The sequence below is a fragment of the Neomonachus schauinslandi genome, chromosome 16 (assembly GCF_002201575.2).
Source record: "Neomonachus schauinslandi chromosome 16, ASM220157v2, whole genome shotgun sequence".
NCBI lineage: Eukaryota > Metazoa > Chordata > Mammalia > Carnivora > Phocidae > Neomonachus > Neomonachus schauinslandi.
In genome coordinates this window covers 40,886,670-40,907,386 of record NC_058418.1, presented here as the reverse complement: position 1 = coordinate 40,907,386, position 20,717 = coordinate 40,886,670, and the positions used below count along the sequence as shown (strand labels likewise).

The window sequence follows — 20,717 nt, the reverse complement described above, 5'->3', positions numbered from 1 at the left end:
AAGGAAGAACTATGGCCCCAATAACTGGCAGCAAAGGGAAGGAGATAAAGAAAGAATTGGACACAGGTTCCCACTGCCCCCCTGCCCCCCGCAAAATGGGCTGTAGGTAGCTGACCCAACAGGGCAGCAAAGCCTAAGGTTGAGGCCTGCTCCACCTCCCACCCCCATCCCTCTGAGGACCAGCCCCTCGAGGAGCCTCAGTGCCAGGGCACTGTCTTTGAGCTGATGCTGGGGAGTGGGTGGAGGGCAGGAAAGACCAGCATCAGCTATGGAATGATGCCCTTGCTTTGGGGGCAGGAAAAGCTGCCAAGAGTGACCGTAGGGGGACCCACTGAGGAAAGGGCATCAGCTTCCCAGTGGCTGGGCCTAGTCCCTAGAAGTTCTGGACTGGGTCTTGAGCCAGGGTAAGGGCCTTACTGAAAGGGAAGGTGGTGAAAGGGTCCCTGTGAGGACCAGTCCAGGATACCCTTCTGACCTGCCCCAAGGAAGCCCAGTTGCTAGTTCAGGCTCCTCTGGCTCCTTGTCAGGCTAAGTGGGCTCCTCTGCCCATTGCCCAGGGAAGACTTCCCATGGGCATCCAGCTCCCTGCTCCTCCTTGAGTCCGTGGGCTACAGCCGGCCACCTTTGTTGAACTGGATGCACCAGTGGGAGTTGGCTGCGCGTGGGCTAAGGTGGGTGCGGTCCTCGTGTCCCATGAGGGGCTGCAGCTCCTGCTGCTGGGGGATATCAGCGCTGCTCTCACTGCGAGAGCGGCCCGCTTTGGCCAGGCTTGGGGGAAAGGCGAAGCTAGGGCGTGGATCGTAAGGCAGGTCGAAAGGGGGCTGGGGCTCTTCAGCGGCCAGCGGGCAAGGAGGCAGGCAGGTCAGAGTCGGGGCCTGGGTACAGGGCGGGGACGCCAGGCTCTCCAGGGACGAGATGCTCTGGTTCCAGCCCGCCTGCATGTCCACGGGCACAATCTTGGTGGTTTCCGAGGACACGTAGACTGCCAGATCTCCCTGCCCACTCTTCCAGGGTAGCTCCTTCTCTGCACAGGTTGGGGAGGGGGGGATGATGCGTGGGCTTGGGCACACCTCAAGGCTCCCTGGGGACAGAGAGTACATATGCACTCATTAGTAACACAGTGGAATCCTTTTCAAGTATCACCACGTTGTCGTAAATAAATTCATTCCACATTTGCCCTAATACATCCATATGTGTGATTAGTTGATGAGGGAAAGCTCTGCATTGTATATCCCCAGCACCTGGCACAGGGCTGGGCACAGAGTAGTTGCTCAGCAAATACTGACTAAATGAATGCAGATAACTCAAGAGAAAAGAGGCGCCAGGCAGGAAGAAAGCCCATCTGTGATCAGTCCTCATCAACTTGCAGCGCTGGCCTCAGAAACCACATCCTGCCAGGCCCTGTCCCAGAGGAGACAGCATTGAGGGTGAGGGAGACCTCGAGGTTCCACGCCAAAGGCTTTGGTGCTGGACACCCTGCCTGAGCACCCACCACAGCCCTTTGGTGCGACAGAGCCCACAAGAGTGAGCTCATGCAAACCCCATAGCAGGCGAGACGCTGTGCCGCAAAGGGGACCTGAGCCAAGGAGTCCAGGCACTGCTGGCCCAGCATGGGAGGCCGGGCCACTGTGTGACAGGAAGTCCGAGGTTCTGAAAGAGGAGAAGCCCCCTGGCCACCTCCCGCGCCCTGCTCTCCAAAGTCAATACAATGCCTTGCATATAACAGGTGCTCGGTCTGTACCTGCTCATTGATAAAGTCCTTCGCAGTCGAGTACATTATAAAATGTTTGGAAGTAAAACTCCCTCTCTTGAAAGACCCGGAATATTAAATTTTAACCACCACCACCACCACCAGACTAAAACAACAACAACAAAATTCAGTCTTCACCTTTGGAGGAGGCTTCATTGGTCTGAAAACTGTTACGTGAAAGGAAAAAAAAAAATCAAGCATTCATCTATTCTTTTCTGTATGAACTGCCCCTCAAAGTAATGAAGTCACTGATGTGAAGTTTTTTTTATAGAAGAAGTGCTGGTAATGCAGATGACAAAGGAGATGGAGAGCATGACCACTGTGCAGCCCCGGATGCAGTGCGGGGTCTGGCGATGACCGTCAGCGGCTAACGCTGCTGAACGGCTGCTGGCGAGCTTCCCAGCGGGTGGGCCAGGTTAGCACCTGAGCCCAGTGATCGACAGTAACCTCACAGAAGACAGACCCCAGAGGGGATGGGTTTCCCGCTGCGACGCGGTACAAAGTGCACCATCACCGCCACTCAAGGGTTCTTAGCAAAACATCTAAACTGACATCTGATCGAGATTTAATGACTGGTTTAAAGGAAATATAAGGCACAGTGAAACATATTAAAATGATGCTTTGGGGATTCCATCAGCAAAATCCAGACAAGGAAAGACTGTGGGACAAATAACCAGACTATTTCCATAAATACATGGGAAGGAAAAAAAGGGAGGGGGGGATCTGTAAATCAGGGTTTCTCAAATTGACATCACTGACAAGATGGAACAGATACTTTGTTGTAGGCTGTCCCATGCGTTAGCGGACACATAGTAGCGTCCCTGGCCTCTAGCCGCTACATGCAAGCGCGCCTCTCCAGTTGGGGTGACCAAAAATGGCTCCGGGTATTGCCAAACGTCCCCTGCAGGCAAAGTCACTCCACTACCACCCCCTTGAGAACCACTGCTGTAGGATAAAAGAGACTTAGCAACCAAATGTCATGTGTGGGCCTTGTATGGATTTTTATTTGAAATCTACTGTAAAAAAAAAAATTTAAGACAATCAGGGAAATTTGAACATGTGACAAAGACTTTAGATATGATAATGGTATTGTGAGTAATATTTTTTAAGAAGAATCCTTATCTTTTAAAGATACATACTTAAGTATTTATTGATAAGGTGATATGATATCTGAGATTTGCTTCAAAAGAACCCAGTGAAGAGAGGGGCATAGGTGAGGGGATAGATGAAATAAGATTAGGAGTAGGTAATTATTGAAGCTGGGTAATGGGTAGATGGAAGTTTACTTTATTATTCTGTCTATTGTATATTTTGCAATTTTCTAGAATAAACATTTTAGAAATGACACCTGAGGATGCTGGAGCCAACTAGCAGTGATATTATGAGTAAGTTAGGTCTCCACATACGGAAACACATATATATATTGTTTTTGATCCACAATAATGCCATTTTGATGAATTCAGACTCCTTCCCCAGGCCAGGCTGCCACCCTCCCCAGGGGCTCTACCTGAGGGCAGGTGTGCTGAGCATGGGTCACAACAGAGCCTGGTGTTTGGTTTGCTTGTCACCTCGTATGCCTCGCCAGACTGTAAAGGGAGGCTGGGAGGCAGTGACAAAGCTGCAGGCTTTGGAGTCAGATGGGTCAGGTTCAAATTCTGGTACTGCTGTGGGATCCTGGACAAATCCCAAGACCCTTGAGCTCTATGAGCTCGGTTCCCCGATCGTGGTTGTTGTGAGGATTGAATCAGATCAGGCATGTCAGATGTCTGACTATAAAGGAGATGCTCAGTAAATGCTGCTTGGTGAATAAGTGAGTAGGAAAAGGGAGTTGTCTGGAGGGAAGGCCATGAGTGAAGAGGGAAGATGGCAGCTGCACAGCTCCAGCCTGCCCGAGGGGGAGGGAGGCTGGGAGGAAAGCATTACCTGAGACCTTGCCCTCTTGAAGAACCTCACTGGTGGCCCGAGCCACAAAGATGATCCCCTCGTCATCCTCCTTCTCCGTCTCTGAACTGTCACTCTCCTCCTCCGACTCCGACTCCACAGTTAAGATCACAGCAGCTGGACGGGGACAAGACTGAGTGGGGATGGCAGCCCGGCAGCTGCCTCTTGGTGCCGCGTAAGCCCAAGCCAGCTGTCTACCCAGGCAAGAGCCCACGGCTGGCACAACCCCCCACCTTCTCCTCTGGCTATTTCAGCACTGGCCTAGGGGTTGGGGCTGGAGAGGAAGGGAGGTGGGGCTGCAGAGCCCCTCCTCAGAGGAAGCCAGCGGGGAGGTTCTACTTTCCAGCCCCTCCATCCTGTTCTCTCAGCCCCGGAGCCCATCCTCAACTGAAAACATGAGCATCTGGAGAGGTGGAAGGCCCATCAATGCTCAGCTCATCCAAACTCCTGGTTTTGCAGACAGGACACTGGGCTAGGGGACACCCATCCTTCAAGCTCCCCCCTTCTCCATGATACTTTCTCCAAGTCCCCGGGGCCTAGAACCTGTAGTTAGCTACCAGACACCTCCTGCCACAAACTGAGAACTGCCTAGAACATGGCCAGCTTTGAAATCAAGTAAGCCCATCAGGTCCCTGAAGGGAGGAGCCTCAGCCTATGGCACTGAATGCAGCACAGAGGGGATCCTCCAGGTTTTGGTTGATGGGCCTCTGCCCTCCCACCCCATCCTCAGCCCCACCCCCACTCCCTGCTTGCCTGTGTCCTGAAAGCCCACGTCTCGAGGTTTCCCATTTGTGGCCTCAGTGTTAGCCAAGCCATCCTTCTGAGGACCAAGAAAAAAAACCCTAAGCCTCTGATCAGGGCTCAAAACCCCAACCCTGTTGTCTGGTAGGGTCTCCCTGACACAGCGGGCCTGGGAATCTGTGTCAGTCTCAGTGGTTTCATCTGCCCGGGGCGCCCCAGGCAAGTGTTATGGAGTGTAAGTAACCTATGCCCCAGCAAGGGCTCTGGATGCCTCAGCCTGGGCTGAATTAGGGACTCATGGAGCTCTCCCTGCTCCTGCCCCCAGGAACCTGCCTTTCTCTTTCTGGGTTCATTTCTGGTAGGAAGTTCTGCTGCCTCCCAGCAGGTGACCGCCCACATGGCAAGAGGCAGATCTCCCCCAGAAGGCCTCACCTTACCCTTCTGGGCCTCCAGGAAGTTGCAAAAGGGAACACAAACTATTGCACCCACCAAGGTCTTGAGGATTATCCAACTCGGGGTCCCCCTGGGCTGGATTCCAATACTTGGGAGCTTGAAACTATGCACCATCAGCCTCCAGCCCCAAACAGAAGTCCCAGAGAAAGCACGTGCCTTCTTGCGACTGGTCTTGCGAGGTCGTGGCTTGCTCTTGTTGAGGCAGATGTTGTGCTTGGTGGACTTAAAAGACTCCAGCCGCCGCTTCATGTTCTGCTGGAAGATCTCCTTGTCCTGCCGTTCCTGAGCATCCTCTGAGATGAAGTGGCGGCTGCAGCTGGCTTTGTACTGGCAATGACAGCCCCGCCCTGCCATGATGCTGGGAGCCTTGGCCTCCCACAGGAACCCAGGCCACAGCACCAAGTGCACCATAGGCCCTGCCAGCCCAGTTTTTCCAGAACCAACCATGGATTAAAAAAACAAAAAATACGATAGGAACCCAGCCAGCCACTCTGTATTCTCAATTCACCGGAGGAAAACCTTCTTTTTATCACGAACCCATTCCCCCCAAATCTGGCTGTCCCTATCCTCTACTGCCCTTCCCAATCCCCTCTGACTTGAAGTAACAAGAGGCAGGGGACCCTGTATCTTGTCCCTCAGGGCTACTATGAGACTGTGGGGGACATTTCTTTCTTAGCACTTCCATTTCGGAGCCTGGTCCCTGTGCCTGTCCCCCCACCCCCGGTACACAGGATTCTCCCTCCACAACGAACTCTCCAGCCAGCCATTTCTGCAAAAACTTTGGACTTCCGGAACTATCTCTCCCGACACCCTGGACCCTCCTGGTCCCAACAGCCACCTGCACCCAATTCAGGACCACCCCCATCATCTGTTCTTCCCACTCTTTCTCACAAAGACCAAGCCCACTACATAGCTGCCTAGACTGCCAGATAGAAGTACTGCCATTTGGTCTGAATCATTTCATCTGGGCTCACCTCCGCAGTACAATCGATCTTTTCCTATGCCTCCTATTTTCTGATGCCCTGAGCCAGTTCTAAGAGCTCCCTTCAAGTCTCCCATCTACCCTCCTCTACCTAATCACCCAGAGGGACCCCTCTCTCCTGGGGGTGCCAGAATCAACTCCCTCCCAGGCCTCCCCCCTGAACTCTGGTCCCTGTTTTGCTCAGCCCACTCCTCCCTTCCTGCATCAGCTCCTGGCTCCCTCCCATTCCCCCTGCCCCAGCACCTTCCCTCCTCCCCTCACCACGCCCACCCCCTGCCTTTAAGCAGGCAGCTGCCCACACTCCCCTGAAGAAAGCCTTTCCACTGAAGCCACTGCTTCCCTTTTGCTGCCAAACTTTTATACTGTGATTCTGACACTTTCCCTCATACCCATTACTTTCTTAAAAACAGAAATATAACTCCAGGGTTCACGAGTCCATGGTGCTGCCTTCTCCCTGGTCACCAGTGCCATGGCATGGCCTCTGGTTAGGCACTGAGCGACCTCTGTGGAGCATCCAGCTGTCCTGCCCCAGGCCTCCAAGACACCACCTGCTACAGCTCCTCTCCCCTCCTTTGCTGGCTCCCCTTCCTTTTCTCCCCTGTGGATTCCTCACAGTGTTGTCCTTGGCCCTCCTCTCCCCCCTCCAAATGTTCTCCGCAGTGAACTGGCCCTTCCCCCAGCTTCAGCTAGCCTCATGATAGAGACCATGACGCCATCAGACCAGGTGCATTTGAATCACCTGGACATTTACTAAGCCCACAGATTCTTAGTCCCTTTCCATACTACAAAATCAGAATCTCCAGGAGGTGAAGCCAGGAATATGTATTCTAGCAAGCTCCCCCAGGGGATTCTGATGTTGCCAGGTTAGGAAACCTCTGATGATAAAGATTGCTTATAAATCGTTAGTTCTAGGGGCACCTGGGTGGCTCAGTCGTTAAGCGTCTGCCTTCGACTCAGGTCGTAATCCCAGGATCCTGGGATCGAGCCCCACATCGGGCTCCCTGCTCAGTGGGAAGCCTGCTTCTCCCTCTCCCACTCCCCCTGCTTGTGTTCCCTCTCTCTCTCTCTCTTTCTCTCTGTTAAATAAATAAAATCTTTTTTAAAAATCATTAGTTCTAGCCCTTATCTCTCTCTTAAACTATCATCTCCTATTTGTAACTGCATACTAAACACTTCTGTCTGTTTCTGATGACATTTCTCTCTAATGACATTTCTGTGAAGAACACGAAGAATTACAGATTATGTTATGGTATAACTAAGTGGACTCAGAACTAGTTGAGTAACCATACCCAAAAATGCTTGATCCATGTCAGTCTGGAGGAAAGTCTTTGGTAGCATGCCACAGGGCTCTGTCCTCAGCTCTATCCTGTTCAACATTTTATGTTGATTTGGATGAATACAAAGTTAACAGGCTTAGTAAATTTTCACATGATGTGAATCTGAACAGATATTTGGTGCCAGACATGGGATCCAAACGATGGAATGATAGGCTAAATCAAATAAGATGACATTTAACAGAGATAAGCACAATCTTACTCCAGTTTTTTTTAATTGACTACACAAGAATTGCACCCATTGACCAATCTTACATACACACATCCATAGACAACCAATCATTACATACATCCTGATGTGATACAATAAGAAATACATAGCACACCTACTGAATGTTCCTGAATCTGACCAGGCCTCTAGATTTAACTACCAGGAAATACAGGGGATGGAGGAACATGTTAAACACCACCACTGGAATACAATCAGCAAAATCCATAAAATGGGAAATTCTCTGAGACATAGTATCCAGTTTCTTCATAAATAAATAAGCAAGTGGGTGAAAAGGAAAAGGAACTATTAGAGATTTCTTCTTTAATAAAGAGACATATTTACCAAAGGCAAAGTGTGGACTTTATTTGGATCCTGGTTTAAACAAACCATCTGGAAAAAAGATGTTTATGAACACTGGTTGGATATTTCATGTGAGAAAGAATTATTGTTATTTGCTGTGAGTGATAATTGTACTATTATATATATGTGTGTATATATATATATAAAATATACATACACATGAATACATATAGAGAGTTCCTGCCACATAGAGACACATATTGAAATATTTAGAGGTGATATGATATATGTCTGGAGTTTGCTTTAAGATAATAAAGTGTGGATGGAGTGAGGTGGGGGTACAGCATGTTACAAGGTTAACCATGCACTGATAAGAGGAGCTGAGCAATGGATACATGAGAGTTATTTTATTCTGTCTAGTTTTGTGAATGAGTAAAATTTGCCTTGAGAAAAAAGTAAACAAAATGAAACACAAACCCCACAGGTTGGATAAGACAGAGTTTAACAGTCATTAACTGAGGAAGACCATGGAGGTGTGTCTAATTGTAAGGATAATATGGAGCCTCAGAGTGGTAAAACAAAGCTGGGGGGATTCTGAGCAGCGGGAAGAGAATGGCAAATTCTAGAGCTAGAAAGGTAAGAGAACCCCTATGCCATGCCCTGACCAACCACAGCTAGAGGAGCCTTCTGGGCCTTGTTTCTTATGACCAGAGAAGACACAGCAGGGAGAGGCGATGCTGACTTGAGGGCAAGAAGGCCTGTGTGAAAGGGAACTGTCTTGGAACCTTTAAAGTCTTATTCTGCAGAGCTGCAGAGAGTCAAATTAGGACCAGTGCCACCGGTTAAGGGAAGCCAATTCCGTCTCAATGATAGAAATAACCTGGACTGTTTCAACTGCCAGGAATGGTAACAGCTGCCTTCCCGGTTCAGACAAGTTCAATGTAATGGTTTGCTGCCCCCTTGTGGGGTTGCAGCAGATTCCCTCCCGGATGGGCTGGGCCGTCTAGCCCCAAAGCTTCCTGACCTGCGTTAGACTAACATTCTCTAAAAGAGATGCCGGCCTTCCCCATGCTAAGCTGGTCCCACAGGCTTCCTCAGCACTTCTGCTTCTGTCTGGGAGCCCATCAAGCCCTCTGTAGTCTGTCCCCTCCTCTCCCCTTCAGGACAACCACCCAATCCTATGTGCTCCTCTCCCTTACCACCACCCAGCTCCGATCTGGTGTTTCAATCCAGCCTCCCAACTGGCTCTCCCCGTCTCTCACCTCACCCCTCCAATTTGGTCTGTGCTCTGCTACCAGAAGAAGACATCTTTAAACAGTGCTTGTATCAGGCCAACCCTTTCTCAAAAAAAAAAAAAAAAAAAAAGCTAAAAGTTATTACAACAAGATGAAGCCCACGCTCTTCAAGTGGGTGTTTTTAACTCTCCACTAGCTGGCGCCAACTGCCTCTTGAGCCTGTAGTCATGGCCTCCCCGACCACCCTTCCCCAACCCCCCGCCCCAGCTGCCCTTGGAACTCTCACACCGTGCCTGCTCTCACCCGGCGGCGTGGCTTGTAGAGGCCTCCACAGAGCAGATGGTGCATCACAGCATCCTCACGGTCCCGGCCGCTGCGCACTGTGTCAATCACCTGCAGATCCAGACACGCTCCACTGCCACTCTCCCTCCTGCAGGAGGCAGGGAACATGTGTGCCGGGGAGGGGCCGGGAGGCACAGGCCAGGCGGAGGGCAAAAAGCAAAGGTGTCCACAAATCTTCCCCAAAAGGGATGCACAGAGAGGGCCCGGCAGAGAGGAGCTTGAGGAATTGGAAGGGGGCTCAAGGACTTACAGCAGGTTGGTGACAGAGGTCTCTGCCACAGAATTGCGGCTGGGCATAGAGGGCAGAGTGAGCCCTGTGGAGGACAAGATATGGCCTCCCTGCAGGGGCCAAGACAGAGGTCAGACGGCAATCAGATGGAGGGTGGCCCAGTCAAAGGGTAATAAAAAGAACAATAGGTAACACTTATTCTGCTCTTTGATCTTCCAGGTACTGTGCTATGCACTTTAAATATTGAATCCACAAAACCCCATGACATAGGTATTCTTATTCCTGCTTTCTTACAATGGAGGAAACTGAGGCTCAGAGAGGATAAGGGACTTACCCAAGATCACAAGCCTGTAAGTGGTAAGAACTGAACTGCATCTGCTGACTGTAGAGTCCAGCTCTTTCTCAGCTTTCTCTACTGCCTGCCAGACTCTGAATTTAGCATCAGGTCAGGCTGGTGCCTGCAGCTGCCACTTTACCAGACCATGGAGTCTGCTGGGAATTCCCAACTCCCTGCTCAGGTCCTGCCTGCTTGTCACCCCTTCCTGCCTTGCTCTGCTGGCTACCTGCCCACCCACCACTGGCTGCTGGCCCACCTGGTCCACGAAGCTGATGGCATCCCGGATGTTGAGTCTATAGTACACATCCCAGATCTGGTCCCGGATGCGGTAGGCTGACCGCCGCATCAGCAGCTGACTCAGGTACTTCTTGTCAAACTGCTCCCACCTACAGAGGACGTCAGGCCCAGCCCTGAGTGCCATCCCCAAAGCCCAGCTGGCTGGCCCTTCCTCAGATGGGGCAGGGGCACGGCCAGCACTGGCCTGGCTCTCTTGGTGTGGGCCGCAGTTGGGAGAATCTCAAAGCTAATCCCGGCCCTTATGGAACTTACAGCATTAGGGGAAAGCCTGACATTAAATTGAAGTTATTGCAAACAACTAAAATTGCAACCATAACAAGAACTACAAAGGATAGAGTATGATAGGGATTTGTCCTAGTCAGGGAGGCCAGGGAAGTCCTCCTTAGAGAATTGATGCCTATGGTGCGATCTGAAGGATGAACAGGTTAAGTAGGTGAGAAGGAGGCAAGGGAATGTTCTAATACACAGAATATGGGCAAAGGTCCCAGTGGCAGGGTGGGGGAAGCAGAGTGGGTCCTGAAGTTCTAAACCAGGATCCGTGTAATTAGCAGGCAGAGAGTCAAAGGCAGGGCAGAGCACGATGAGGCTGGGGTCTGGCACCTGCAGTACCACACAGGGCCAGGCAGGCCTCCCTGGGAAGACTTGTCTTATCCTGAGAGTACTGGGATGCCACTGAAGAGCTCCTGGCAGAGGTCACCCAGCCCAAGTCTGGCTGTGTCCCTTCTCAGAAGTGTGGTACATCCCCAATGCTGCCCTGGCTGGTGGGGCTGCTGCTGCTGAAGGAGCCTTGGGGGAGCTCCCTCACCTGTCCCTCCAGTAGTGATAGCCATGGTGCCCCACAACGTCCTCCACTGCAGCCAGAATGTGGTCAAAAGTCTAGAAGGGGGTGGGTAGGGGGACTGGATCAGGACTCTGCTCAAAATAGAAGGAAGAGAGGTATAGGTGTAGGGATGGGGTTCTGGTACCCACGTGCTCATGCAGCTCCTGGTTCAGGGTGGGTTTGTGATGCTCACTCCTCTTCACCTTCAGCCACTTGACCAGTGGCTTGATGGTTAAGCCCTATGGACAGGCAGCAGGTGAGCCCTGCCCTATCCAGTTCCCTGCTGCCCTTCTCACCCCATAATTAGACCTCAGTTTCTGTACCTCCACCTTACTGCACTCAAGGTCTGGGAAGTCAGGTCCCTATCCCCCAAAGAGAAGAGCCCCGGTCCCAAAGGCTCCATGCCTCCCCCAGGGCCTGCCGGACCCTCTCCCTACCCAGCCTCCTGGGCTCTCCCACCTGCACAATGACTGTGAAGAAGACCACCACAATAGTGGTGGCCACAAAGTAGTCCTTGGCAGGGACCTTGGTCCTGTCCAGTAGGATGACGAGAGCGAAGGCCACAGCCCCCCGCAGGCCCCCATAGGACATCACCACCTGGTCAATCTTGTCCAGAGGGACCAGCCGGAACTGATTCAGCACCCACGTCTGCAGGACTACGCCTACAGCAGGAGGGAGGCCAGTGGGAGCAGGGCGTTGGGAGTGGAGGACCCAGGAGTGGATGGCACCAAGTATCTGGGCTAAGGTCTGACAGGGGTTGGGAGGGGTGAGCAACGGGGCGGGGGGGTGGGGCTTAGGAATAGACAAGGATGTGGACTCAAAGTGGGGGATGAGCTGGGGCAGGGCAGGAAGGAGAGTGGGAAAGCAGAGGGTGCTGGCAATACCGAGGGCTCGGAAGAACAGGATGAAGAAGAGGGTGCCCAGCACCAGCCCAGAATCCCAGGCCCACTTAGAAGAGTCCACAGCCGAGATGCCAAGCAGCATGAAGATGACGGTCTCAGCACAGCTGGCTAGAGTCTTCATTGTGTATTTGACAGCCGTGCGTGACTTATGGGAGATGTTGGCCTCCACATACTTCTTACAGCCCAGGCCACACATAGTCACACTGGGAGAGGAATGAACAGACAGGGCAAGTAAGGAGGGGTTGCAGCCTCTGGGGTTTGAGCGTGCCGCAGGAGGGGTGCTGCCCATCACAGGTTGTCAGACCGTCAGAGCTGAAGCCCAGGGAGGCAAAGAGACTGTCCCAGGATAGCTAGTGGTGGGTGGTCTTGGGATAAGGGTCCAAATCTCCAGGTTCCCACTCAGTGCCTCCTGGAAGGGAAGCTGCGAGAAACATGCTCTGACTCGCATCCTCTCTGAGGCACTTTTTAAAGTGCTGTGGCCATTAGAGCTGGCGGCACCAGGACCTGAGGTCCACTTCTAGCTCAGCCTATACCCCAGAGAGTGCTTCAGGCAGAGGAAGATTGGGTTCTGAGGTGCCTAGGGCAGTTCTGGAGGCAGATCCTGAAACATTACCTGAGGTTTGCCGTCTCCCCAGGGGAGTTTGAGGCTCCCGCTACCACAAGGGCTCAGGGAAGCCTATTGCCTCCTCAGGGTCCTGCTTCTGTCCATGGAAGGGGCAACCATCTCCAATGCCCCCTCCCAGCTGCCTACATGCAAGGCCCCCACGACTCACGCAAGAATAGCAGAAAGCGAGGCCATTTCAGCAGTGAGGTAGGCTGCATAGGCGAGGAGGAAGACCAGCAGCGGCTCGATGATGCGGACCCGCTTGGTGAAGCGTGTGGTCAGGGCCAGGAGGAAGGCAAAGACTAAGCCCACGGCTGCCCCGCCCAGACTGACCAGAAACAGGGAGGCTGGGGGAGGAGTGGGTTGTCAGCATGACCCCAGGCCTGGACCCCACCCGGGCAGACAAGAGTGCTGCCTGGCAGGGAGTGGAGGACAATGCCCACTGTACTCCCCGGGGGTCAGGATCCCAGAGCCAGGATCCCGGGAAAGCCCTTCCTTCTCAGGTTCTCGGGATCCCATTTCTCCATAGTGGAGGGAAGGGAATGAGGCAACCCAACAGCCTCCTCTGTCCTGATGCAGTTGGGGGCAGGGACTCAGCAACCCAGCCAAGAGGGGGAAATACTGACCGACTCCTTTCAGGTAGTCAGCAGCCTGCACGTTGGCAGAGCCCATCTCCACAAAGGAGTTGCAGACCTTGTACAGCACCTGAGTGAGAAGAGGAGAGTCAGAAGCAAAGAGAGGGAATGCCCAACTGGGACTGCCAGGAGAAGGTGAAAACTGAGGCTGTATTTCTTCCCCAGGGGACCCAGGGAAGGGTATGAGCATGCTCAGACACCCAACTAGTCAGAGCATGGTAGCGGGGGTCAGGGAATGGCAGCCAACTGAGCACTCTCACCACGGTGACGGCATCATTGAGCAGGGACTCGCCAAAGACGATGATAAAGAGAGTGTCGTTGACGTGCACCTCCTCAAAGACAGCCAGGACGGCCACAGGGTCCACTGCTGAGATGAGGCTCCCGAACAGCAGAAAGTCCAGCAAGCTGGCCTGCACTCGAGGGGCTTTTGAGGGACAGATGGGGGACAGCAGTTGGTGAGGTATCTGGTCTCCCACAGCATTCCTTGTGACAAGCCCTGGCTCCCACCACCACCCCCCGCCCCCGCATTGTGGAAACAAGGATGCCCAGAGAGGACTTGGGATGGTGAAGACAGTGTCAGCCCGCAGGTCAGGAGACTTGAGCCTAAGGCCTGGCTTTGCCACTTACCAGCTCTGTGATGTTGGCGCTGTCACTGTCACATGACTTCTCTTAAGCCATGCCTCCTCATCTGCCTACCTCACGAGATTGCTGCAAAATCAACCCAGGAGATGGCTAAGAAAGTCTAAGTAACCTGAAAAGTTAAGGTGATGCTGAGAATTGCAACTGCAGTAATAAGAACCACTAGCAGGTGGAAACTGGCTGCTCACTGGCCTTATCAGGGACAACAACAAGAGAGTGCTTTCTCCCACACTTGTGGTTCTCAGCCTAAGGGATGTGACACAATTGTCAGCAGGAGGGGGAAGGGCTGTCCATCCACGAGGGCTAAGTGTGATAGGAAAAGCACCCACCATGGGGAGAACTTGAATATGACATAGAATCTCTGTGAGCCTCAGTTTTCTCATGTATATATTGGGAATAATAACAGTATCTCCCTCAAAAGGTTCTTTATTTAGCCAGAGTCTCATACATAGTAAGCACCTAATAGATGTTACTTATTATTATTGTTGTTGTTACTGTTATTATTATTATTATCTGATGTTCTCCCTTCCCTTCCTGCCCCAAAGAGTTCACTCATCCATTCGGAAAATCAGGCTGGAGTCCTCAAGTAGAAACTGCAAACCTCCCCTTGTACCTTGGAAGAAGTCTGAATTATCAATGTTCAGAGCTGGATGGATTTGGGTACAGGAAATGAGGAAGAAGGGAGTAGGAAGGCAGCCTAAGGGCAAGGAGCCCCAGTAAAGCAGACCTCTCCTACTAACCTTGAACCTGTTATCAAATGAGTTCAAGGCCTTCTATTTCCTCATCTATTAAGTGGGACAAATTATACCCCAACAGGGTTGCTATAAAGAGTCCATGGGATAAGTAAGGAGAGAACACTCAGTATAATGTATTGCATTCTGTCGATGTATAATATAGATTTATCTATAATAATAATAATAATAATAACAACAGGGGTGCCTGGCTGGCTCAGTCATAAGAGCATGTGACTCTTGACCTCGAGGTCATGAGTTTAAGCCCCATGCTGGGTGTAGAGATTACTTAAAAAAAAATTCAGGGGTCCCTAGGTGGCGGTTGGGCATCTAACTTGGTTTTGGCTCAGGTCCTGATAGTGTCTGGAGATCCAGCCGTGCCTCGGGCTCAGCGCTCAGCAAGTGTGCTTGATTCTCTTCTCCCTCTGCCCCTCCCCACTATGTACATACTCTCTCAAATAAATGAATGAATCTTTAAAAAAAAATGTAAGGGGGTGCCTGGCTGAACAGTGGCTGGCTCAGTGAATGAAGCATGTGACTCTTGATCTTGGGGTTGTAGGTTCCAGCCCCATGTTGGGTGTAGAGATTGCTTAAAAATAAAATTGTTTAAAAAAATCTTAATTAAAAAAAAATAAATAATAATAACAGAAAACCACCCTGATGTGACCTGGGCAGAGCCAGGATGGTTGGCCCTCACGGAACAGTGAATTGTGCCTCAGGGGAGCAAGACTGGCAAGTGGCAGTGTCGTAACAGAGGGCAGGAGGCAGCAGAGTAGTAATGCAGGCTTCCCAGCCTCGGCAGCCCACACACATCTGGGAGCCAGGCCTCTGCTCAGCTGTCATGCTGCAGAAGCCCAGCCTCAACTGGCAGAGACCTAAATGAAGGCTGAAGGCCCATCTGGAGTGTTGCCTTGCACTCCAGGTGGGAGGGACCTAAGACGGAGCTCTCAGGGCATGGCTCTTGCCAATATGGGATCTCCAGAACTGGAGAAGGGAGCTGGGTGATGAATCTGGCAAAGCCTCCCTCTGCCAGTCCAGGGCCTAGTGTCACTCACCCACAAGTCCAGCCTGCTGCAGGCCCCAGAGGGCAGCACCTGTTGTGAAGGCATTCCAGAGTGTGCCCACCACAGCATATGTGAGGATGGCACCCAAATTGTCAAAGAACAGCCGGCTAGGCATGAAATAGCCCGAGTCCAGCACAATAGGAGGCAGCAGGAAGAGGAAGAATGTGCCTGGCTCCAGCTGGTACTCAGCTTTCTTGGCCACAGCCAAGACAATGCCTCCAAGCACCAGTCCCAGCAAAATCAGCAGGCAGCTCTCAGGGACCAGCGATGTCACCTTCCGCGACAAGTGAAACACTACAATGCAAGAAGAGGGCAGGATGTATCAGCTTATGGGACACACACACACACACACACACACACACACACACACACACACTGGCCTTTAACCTCCCAGTCTTAAAATGTTATCTAAGGTCAGGAACCCTGACCCTGGGACCAAGGAGGAGAAAAGAATGGCAAGACTGCTAGAATCTCAAGTTGCATGGCTACAAGCCCTCCACTGCAGCTAAGGTTGTCTGTCTCTTGGTGCTTCTGTCATGGTAACCTAGGCCTTTCTTGCTCTTTCCATTCTGGAGATGCCCCCTCCTCTCTACTCTTATCCTCAGGGGACCTCACCTTTCTCTGATCTCCCTTATTCATAGCTATTATTTGAGCCTCAGCAAATGTTAGCTGGTATATTTTTATGCATAACTTAGCTATTAAAATCAGGGCCTCTAGAGTCAGGCTGCCTGGGTTCGAAGACTAGCTCCTCTATTTACTAGTTCTGTGGCCTCGGAGTACATAACTTCACCTCTCTTTCAGTTTTCTTGTCAGCAAAATGGAAATAAAAACAGTCATGATCTCATAGAATTGTTGTGAGGTTTAAGTAAAACAATCTACTCGATAGCACTTAACCCAGTGCTCTATCACAAGCACTCAATAAACGTTACCTAATATACAGCGTCTTGCTCCCTATCCAGACCATAACACGTATTATATCTCCTAGCAGCACTGCAGACCTCCTAGCCCAATGTGCTTCTCATTACATAGGCTCCACTAATGGCACAATCGCTTAAAAAACATTGGGTGTAGCAGTAAGAAGATCTCCAGTTCTTCTGGCTCCATCACTTTCTAACTGTGTAATCTCAAGCTATTTAATTTACCTGAACTCTGGGGAAGGATGCCTGGCTGGCTCAGTCGGTGGAGCATGCCACTCTTGATCTCGGGGTTGTGAGTTTGAGTTGTGTATAGAGATTACTTAAAAATAAAAAACCTTTAAAAAAATTATCCTGGGGGGAAATAATGACAGACCTGCCCCCAGGAAAAGAAGTGGAAGTATGAATTGGGTTTCTAGCATTATCGCCACTCCTATCTTTGCCCACTAAAATAAACTCTTTTGGCTTTCCCCTAGGCCCTGAGATCCTGAGTAAACACTTCTCCCCATACCTGGAGTGGCAGGTAGTGGAAGTGGCCTCCATGATAGCCTATGTGAGACCCAATGCCAAGACAGTGCCCTTTGGAAGCTATATGCAAAGGGCTTAGAACAGTTCCTGGCACACAGTGGGATCTACATAAATATTTGTCAAATAAAAGGGGAGAAAAGGGCACCTGGGTGGCTCAGTCGGTTAAGCGTCTGCCTTCGGCTCACGTCATGATCCCAGGGTCCTGGGATCGAGTCCCACATCGGGCTCCTTACTCTGCGGGTAGCCTGCTTCTCCCTCTCCAACCCCACTTGTGCTCTCTCTCACTACCTCTCAAATAAATAAATAAAATCTAAAAAAATAAAATAAAAATAAAAATTTAAAAAAAGGGGGGTGGGGGAAATCTCCTAGCAATGAAGCTGAGGGAAGGTATCGCTGAGCGTCCTACTGATCTCTCCCATCCTCTGTGAGGACTTGTGTGTGTGTGTGTGTGTGTGTGTGTGTGTGTGTGTGTGTGAGATGAAGAGGCTCTCTTCTTCTACTTCCAGAGGATGTGACATCCAAGCTAGGCAAAGCACTACAATTTATTGGGGAAACTACAGTTGTTGCTACATAAACCCTAAATAAAACAAGAACTTTCCTGCAACTCATAGACTCCTCAGCAAACCCAATTCTCGGCTCCCAAATCTGGGCTCCTCCCTCTTGCTCTCATTGCTGCCAGGCCCTAAGGTAAATTCAGTCAGATCTGCCCACACACATCCCTACCTTCAGTTCCCCTCTCCTCTCCTTCAGGGAACTCCATTCCATCCTCACTTCCAGAGCATGCATCAACCCCAGCACTGCAATCCAAAACCCATCACCAAAGCCTGTTCTCAGGCAGAACTAGGTTCCCTGAAGGCCTTCAGGCCCCATTTCCCATTATTAATGAGCTGCAAGAACAGAGTGGAAAGTTCTTCTGTTCCTGCCCAGCAACCCCACCCCCCACCCCCAGCAGAGTCCCTGGGGGAGTTGAGGGGCAAATTCTAAGCTGTGTGATTCCTACAGGAAGACTGTATTGGTGAGATTGGAGTACAGCCTGTGCCAGCATAGCTGGGGAGTGAGTAGCAACGCTCAGCTATAATTAGTCACCCCCACAGCAGAGCCTGAACAACAGGGAGATGGAGGAGGGTCTCTGGAAGGAGGAGGGACCACTGGCTGCTCAGAAGTGGGGAGGAAGGGGCAAAGGCAAGGAAAAGCAGCTCTATTCAAGGCAAGGAATGTGAAGCACAACCTTTAATGCTGTGCAGACTGAAGGAGGTCGGATGTATGAAAGCACCTAGTGTAGGCAGCAGATAGTAAGTAAGGCCCTACGAAATGAAAGGGGTTTTTGTTTGTTTGTTTTTTACCCTGAAATGGGAAGAACGTAGATCTGAATTATGGTAGGGGGTCCTGCTAAGCACACCTAAAGAACGGTGCATCTGTAGGAGAGCAGAGGGGGGCCTAGAGGAAAAGTGGCAATCTAGTATCCCAAGAGAGTGGACACTTGTATGTGGTCTCCTGGGAAGACTGCTTCTGCAGATCCAGGATGCCTGGATTCGCTGGAGAACACTATCTCCACAATGTCTCCACACATCTTTGTTGCTGACAGAGGTTTCTAGGAGCCTGGAGACTGGTGGAGAAGAGGCCAGACGGAAGGGCTTATGGGGAGGAGGGGGGCAGAGAGGGCAAAGAGTGTAGGGATGGAGAGAGCTGGGGCAGCCCTCAGAGAAGGCCAATCCTCAGACCTCCCCCGCGGGGAGGAGAGGAGGGAGAGAGGGCGCAGGAACTCTGTGAGAGCCCGGATTTGTGGAATCGGAACCTGAGTCCTGGCACTGTGCAAGAAGCCGGCCCAGATCTGGGCACTAGGGGTTGGGGGCGGGTCCGCTGCCGGCCGCCGGCCTGGCGCTCACACACACGCACTCACCGATTTTGGCCAGGCTGGCCACCAGGATCCACAGGGCTACCAGGTAGGGCGCCTCCACCTCGTGCCACTGCCAGCGGAAGAGCGCCAGCCCTGCGGGAGGCTCGTCGGGCGACCCCGGCTCCTGGGTGGGCTCTTCGGTGGCGGCCGCCCCCGCCAGGGGCAGCCCGAACAGCGGTAGTGCGGCGCGCAGCATCCTGCCGCCTGCCTAGCGGCCCTCCGGCACCGCACGGCCGCCGGCCGCGCGTCGCTGCCGCGCCTACCGGCCGCCCCCGCGTCACAAGCACGTGGGGCCCGCTCCCCCCAATCCCAGCTCCGAAACCCCCAAGCCGGGTCCGGACTCCGAGACCGTGCCCCGGGCGTCCGGACTCTGGACCCCTGCTCCTCCCCCCTCTAAACCAGTCTGAGCTCTGGAAATCCCCCAGTCCAGCTCTCCAAGTCCCGAAACCTATTCCTTCGAGTCCGCTCCCCCAAACCTTCCCCAAAGCTCCCCTGACCCGGTTTCAGAGCTGTGAGCGGCCACAGCCCTCCGGAGGCGCGGCCGCGTCCCACCCGCCGGAGTAGGTAGCCCGTCGCGGGAGCGGAGGGGATCTGCGGGGGGCGCGGTCCAGGCCGGAGGGGCGCATCTCCTTCACCGCTAGTGCCGACCCGCTGGAGCCGCCGGCCGCTGGTACCGAAGGCGCGGGCCCTGACGCTGCCCCGTGCAGACGGCAGGGGGCAGTGCGCCGCCGCCCTCCGGAGCCTAGGACCCCCTTCGGGCCCCCGCCCAGACCAGCGCTGCGCACGCGCACTGGGCCCTCCCAGAAAGCCGTGATGGACAACGCCGTCCTTCCTCAACGTCCCCAGAAACTCCAAGGCCCAGACTGGGCCCAGCTCATTCGAGGCTGATGAGGAAGCTGTTCCTCTTTATCTCCCAAACCGAGGAGCACCCGGCCTCCCTTTCGGTCAAACTACAGGAAAGTCTCCTCACCTTTTCCATGAAAACAGAAGGGAACCTAACCTCTTTCCCTGAACTATGAGAAAACCCAGCCTATCGATTCCCTTCAAACTAAAAGGGATCCACTCACCTTTCCCCCCAAACCTGAGGGGCATTTGGCTTATCTCACCCCAAACTGAGGAGGACCGTCTCCATTTTTCATTCAAGCTGAGGGGCACCCATCCCACATCTTACCCCAAACTGAGAAAAACATGTTCTACCTCCTCACTCAAATTGAGTCATCATATCATTTTCCCAGAACTGAGGGGCACCCGTCCCTCTTCTTACCCCAACTAAAGGGAAATGATTCCACTTCTTCCTTCAAACTGAGTGGAATCTATTTTCACTTCTTGCTCCAAATTGAAAGGGATCCATCTCCCTGCTTTCCCCAAACGATGGAATCCCATCCACTTCATCCCTCAAACTGAAGGAATCAGGACCATCTCGTCCCTAAACTCTGGGAGACCCGGCCGGCCACTATCTGAAGAAATTCCCGCCCCACCTGCCCGAATAACCCCTCAACAAGAACGCAGCCTCACCGCCACCAACCCCAATGAAAACCTCCCCGCTCTGGGCACGCTCTTGAAGGCGGGGGGTGGGGGTGTGGGGGGGTGAGCTCCGGTTTCCCGCCGGCAGAGCCAGTAAACTAACGGGATCACGATCGCGCCCTCTGAGTGGCTGGCGGCAAGCCCCGCCCCCAGCAGTGGTTGCCCCTCCCGGCGCTTTCAGGGACTACTCTTGGCTCCACCCCCTTCCTCGGCCCCGCCTCCGCCTGGCCCCGCCCCTCTCCAGCAGCGTCCGGTCAGACTCGGCCCAGACAGCGGAGCTAGTTGAGTAGACGCCGCGGAGGGGCCG

At 52.6% G+C, this 20,717-nt stretch overlaps 1 protein-coding gene across 3 annotated transcripts; it reads right to left on the bottom strand.

Moving 5' to 3' along the window:
* Positions 1 to 587: 587 nt before the first annotated feature.
* SLC9A5 (solute carrier family 9 member A5) lies at positions 588 to 19,082 on the bottom strand. Of its 3 annotated transcripts, none has more exons than XM_021703731.1 (16): positions 18,890 to 19,082; positions 15,539 to 15,841; positions 13,374 to 13,537; positions 13,105 to 13,183; positions 12,648 to 12,825; positions 11,857 to 12,077; positions 11,432 to 11,634; positions 11,122 to 11,211; positions 10,958 to 11,028; positions 10,112 to 10,241; positions 9,540 to 9,628; positions 9,251 to 9,377; positions 5,042 to 5,212; positions 4,445 to 4,511; positions 3,674 to 3,808; positions 588 to 1,081 (listed from the first exon to the last, which is right to left on the bottom strand). In XM_021703731.1, exons 1-16 carry the CDS (start codon positions 19,080 to 19,082, stop codon positions 609 to 611), a joined length of 2,694 nt encoding a protein of 897 aa, XP_021559406.1. In that variant the 3' UTR covers positions 588 to 608. The 3 variants fall into 3 exon arrangements, with proteins under 3 accessions (XP_021559406.1, XP_021559412.1, XP_021559419.1); XM_021703737.1 differs by having other exon boundaries at positions 4,445 to 4,508; XM_021703744.1 differs by lacking the exon at positions 15,539 to 15,841.
* Between the last annotated feature and the right edge of the window lie 1,635 nt (positions 19,083 to 20,717).

Bases quoted from the DNA above. Each gene is read 5' to 3' on its own strand.
- SLC9A5 (XM_021703731.1), bottom strand. From the start codon at position 19,082: ATGCTGCGCGCCGCACTACCGCTGTTCGGGCTGCCCCTGGCGGGGGCG. The intron at 11,212-11,431 runs GTGGGAGAGCCC...GCCTGTCCATAG, and splicing joins TCTTCACAGTCATTGTGCAG to GGCTTAACCATCAAGCCACT. The intron at 1,082-3,673 runs GTAATGCTTTCC...CTCTGTCCCCAG, and splicing joins TCAAGAGGGCAAGGTCTCAG to GGAGCCTTGAGGTGTGCCCA.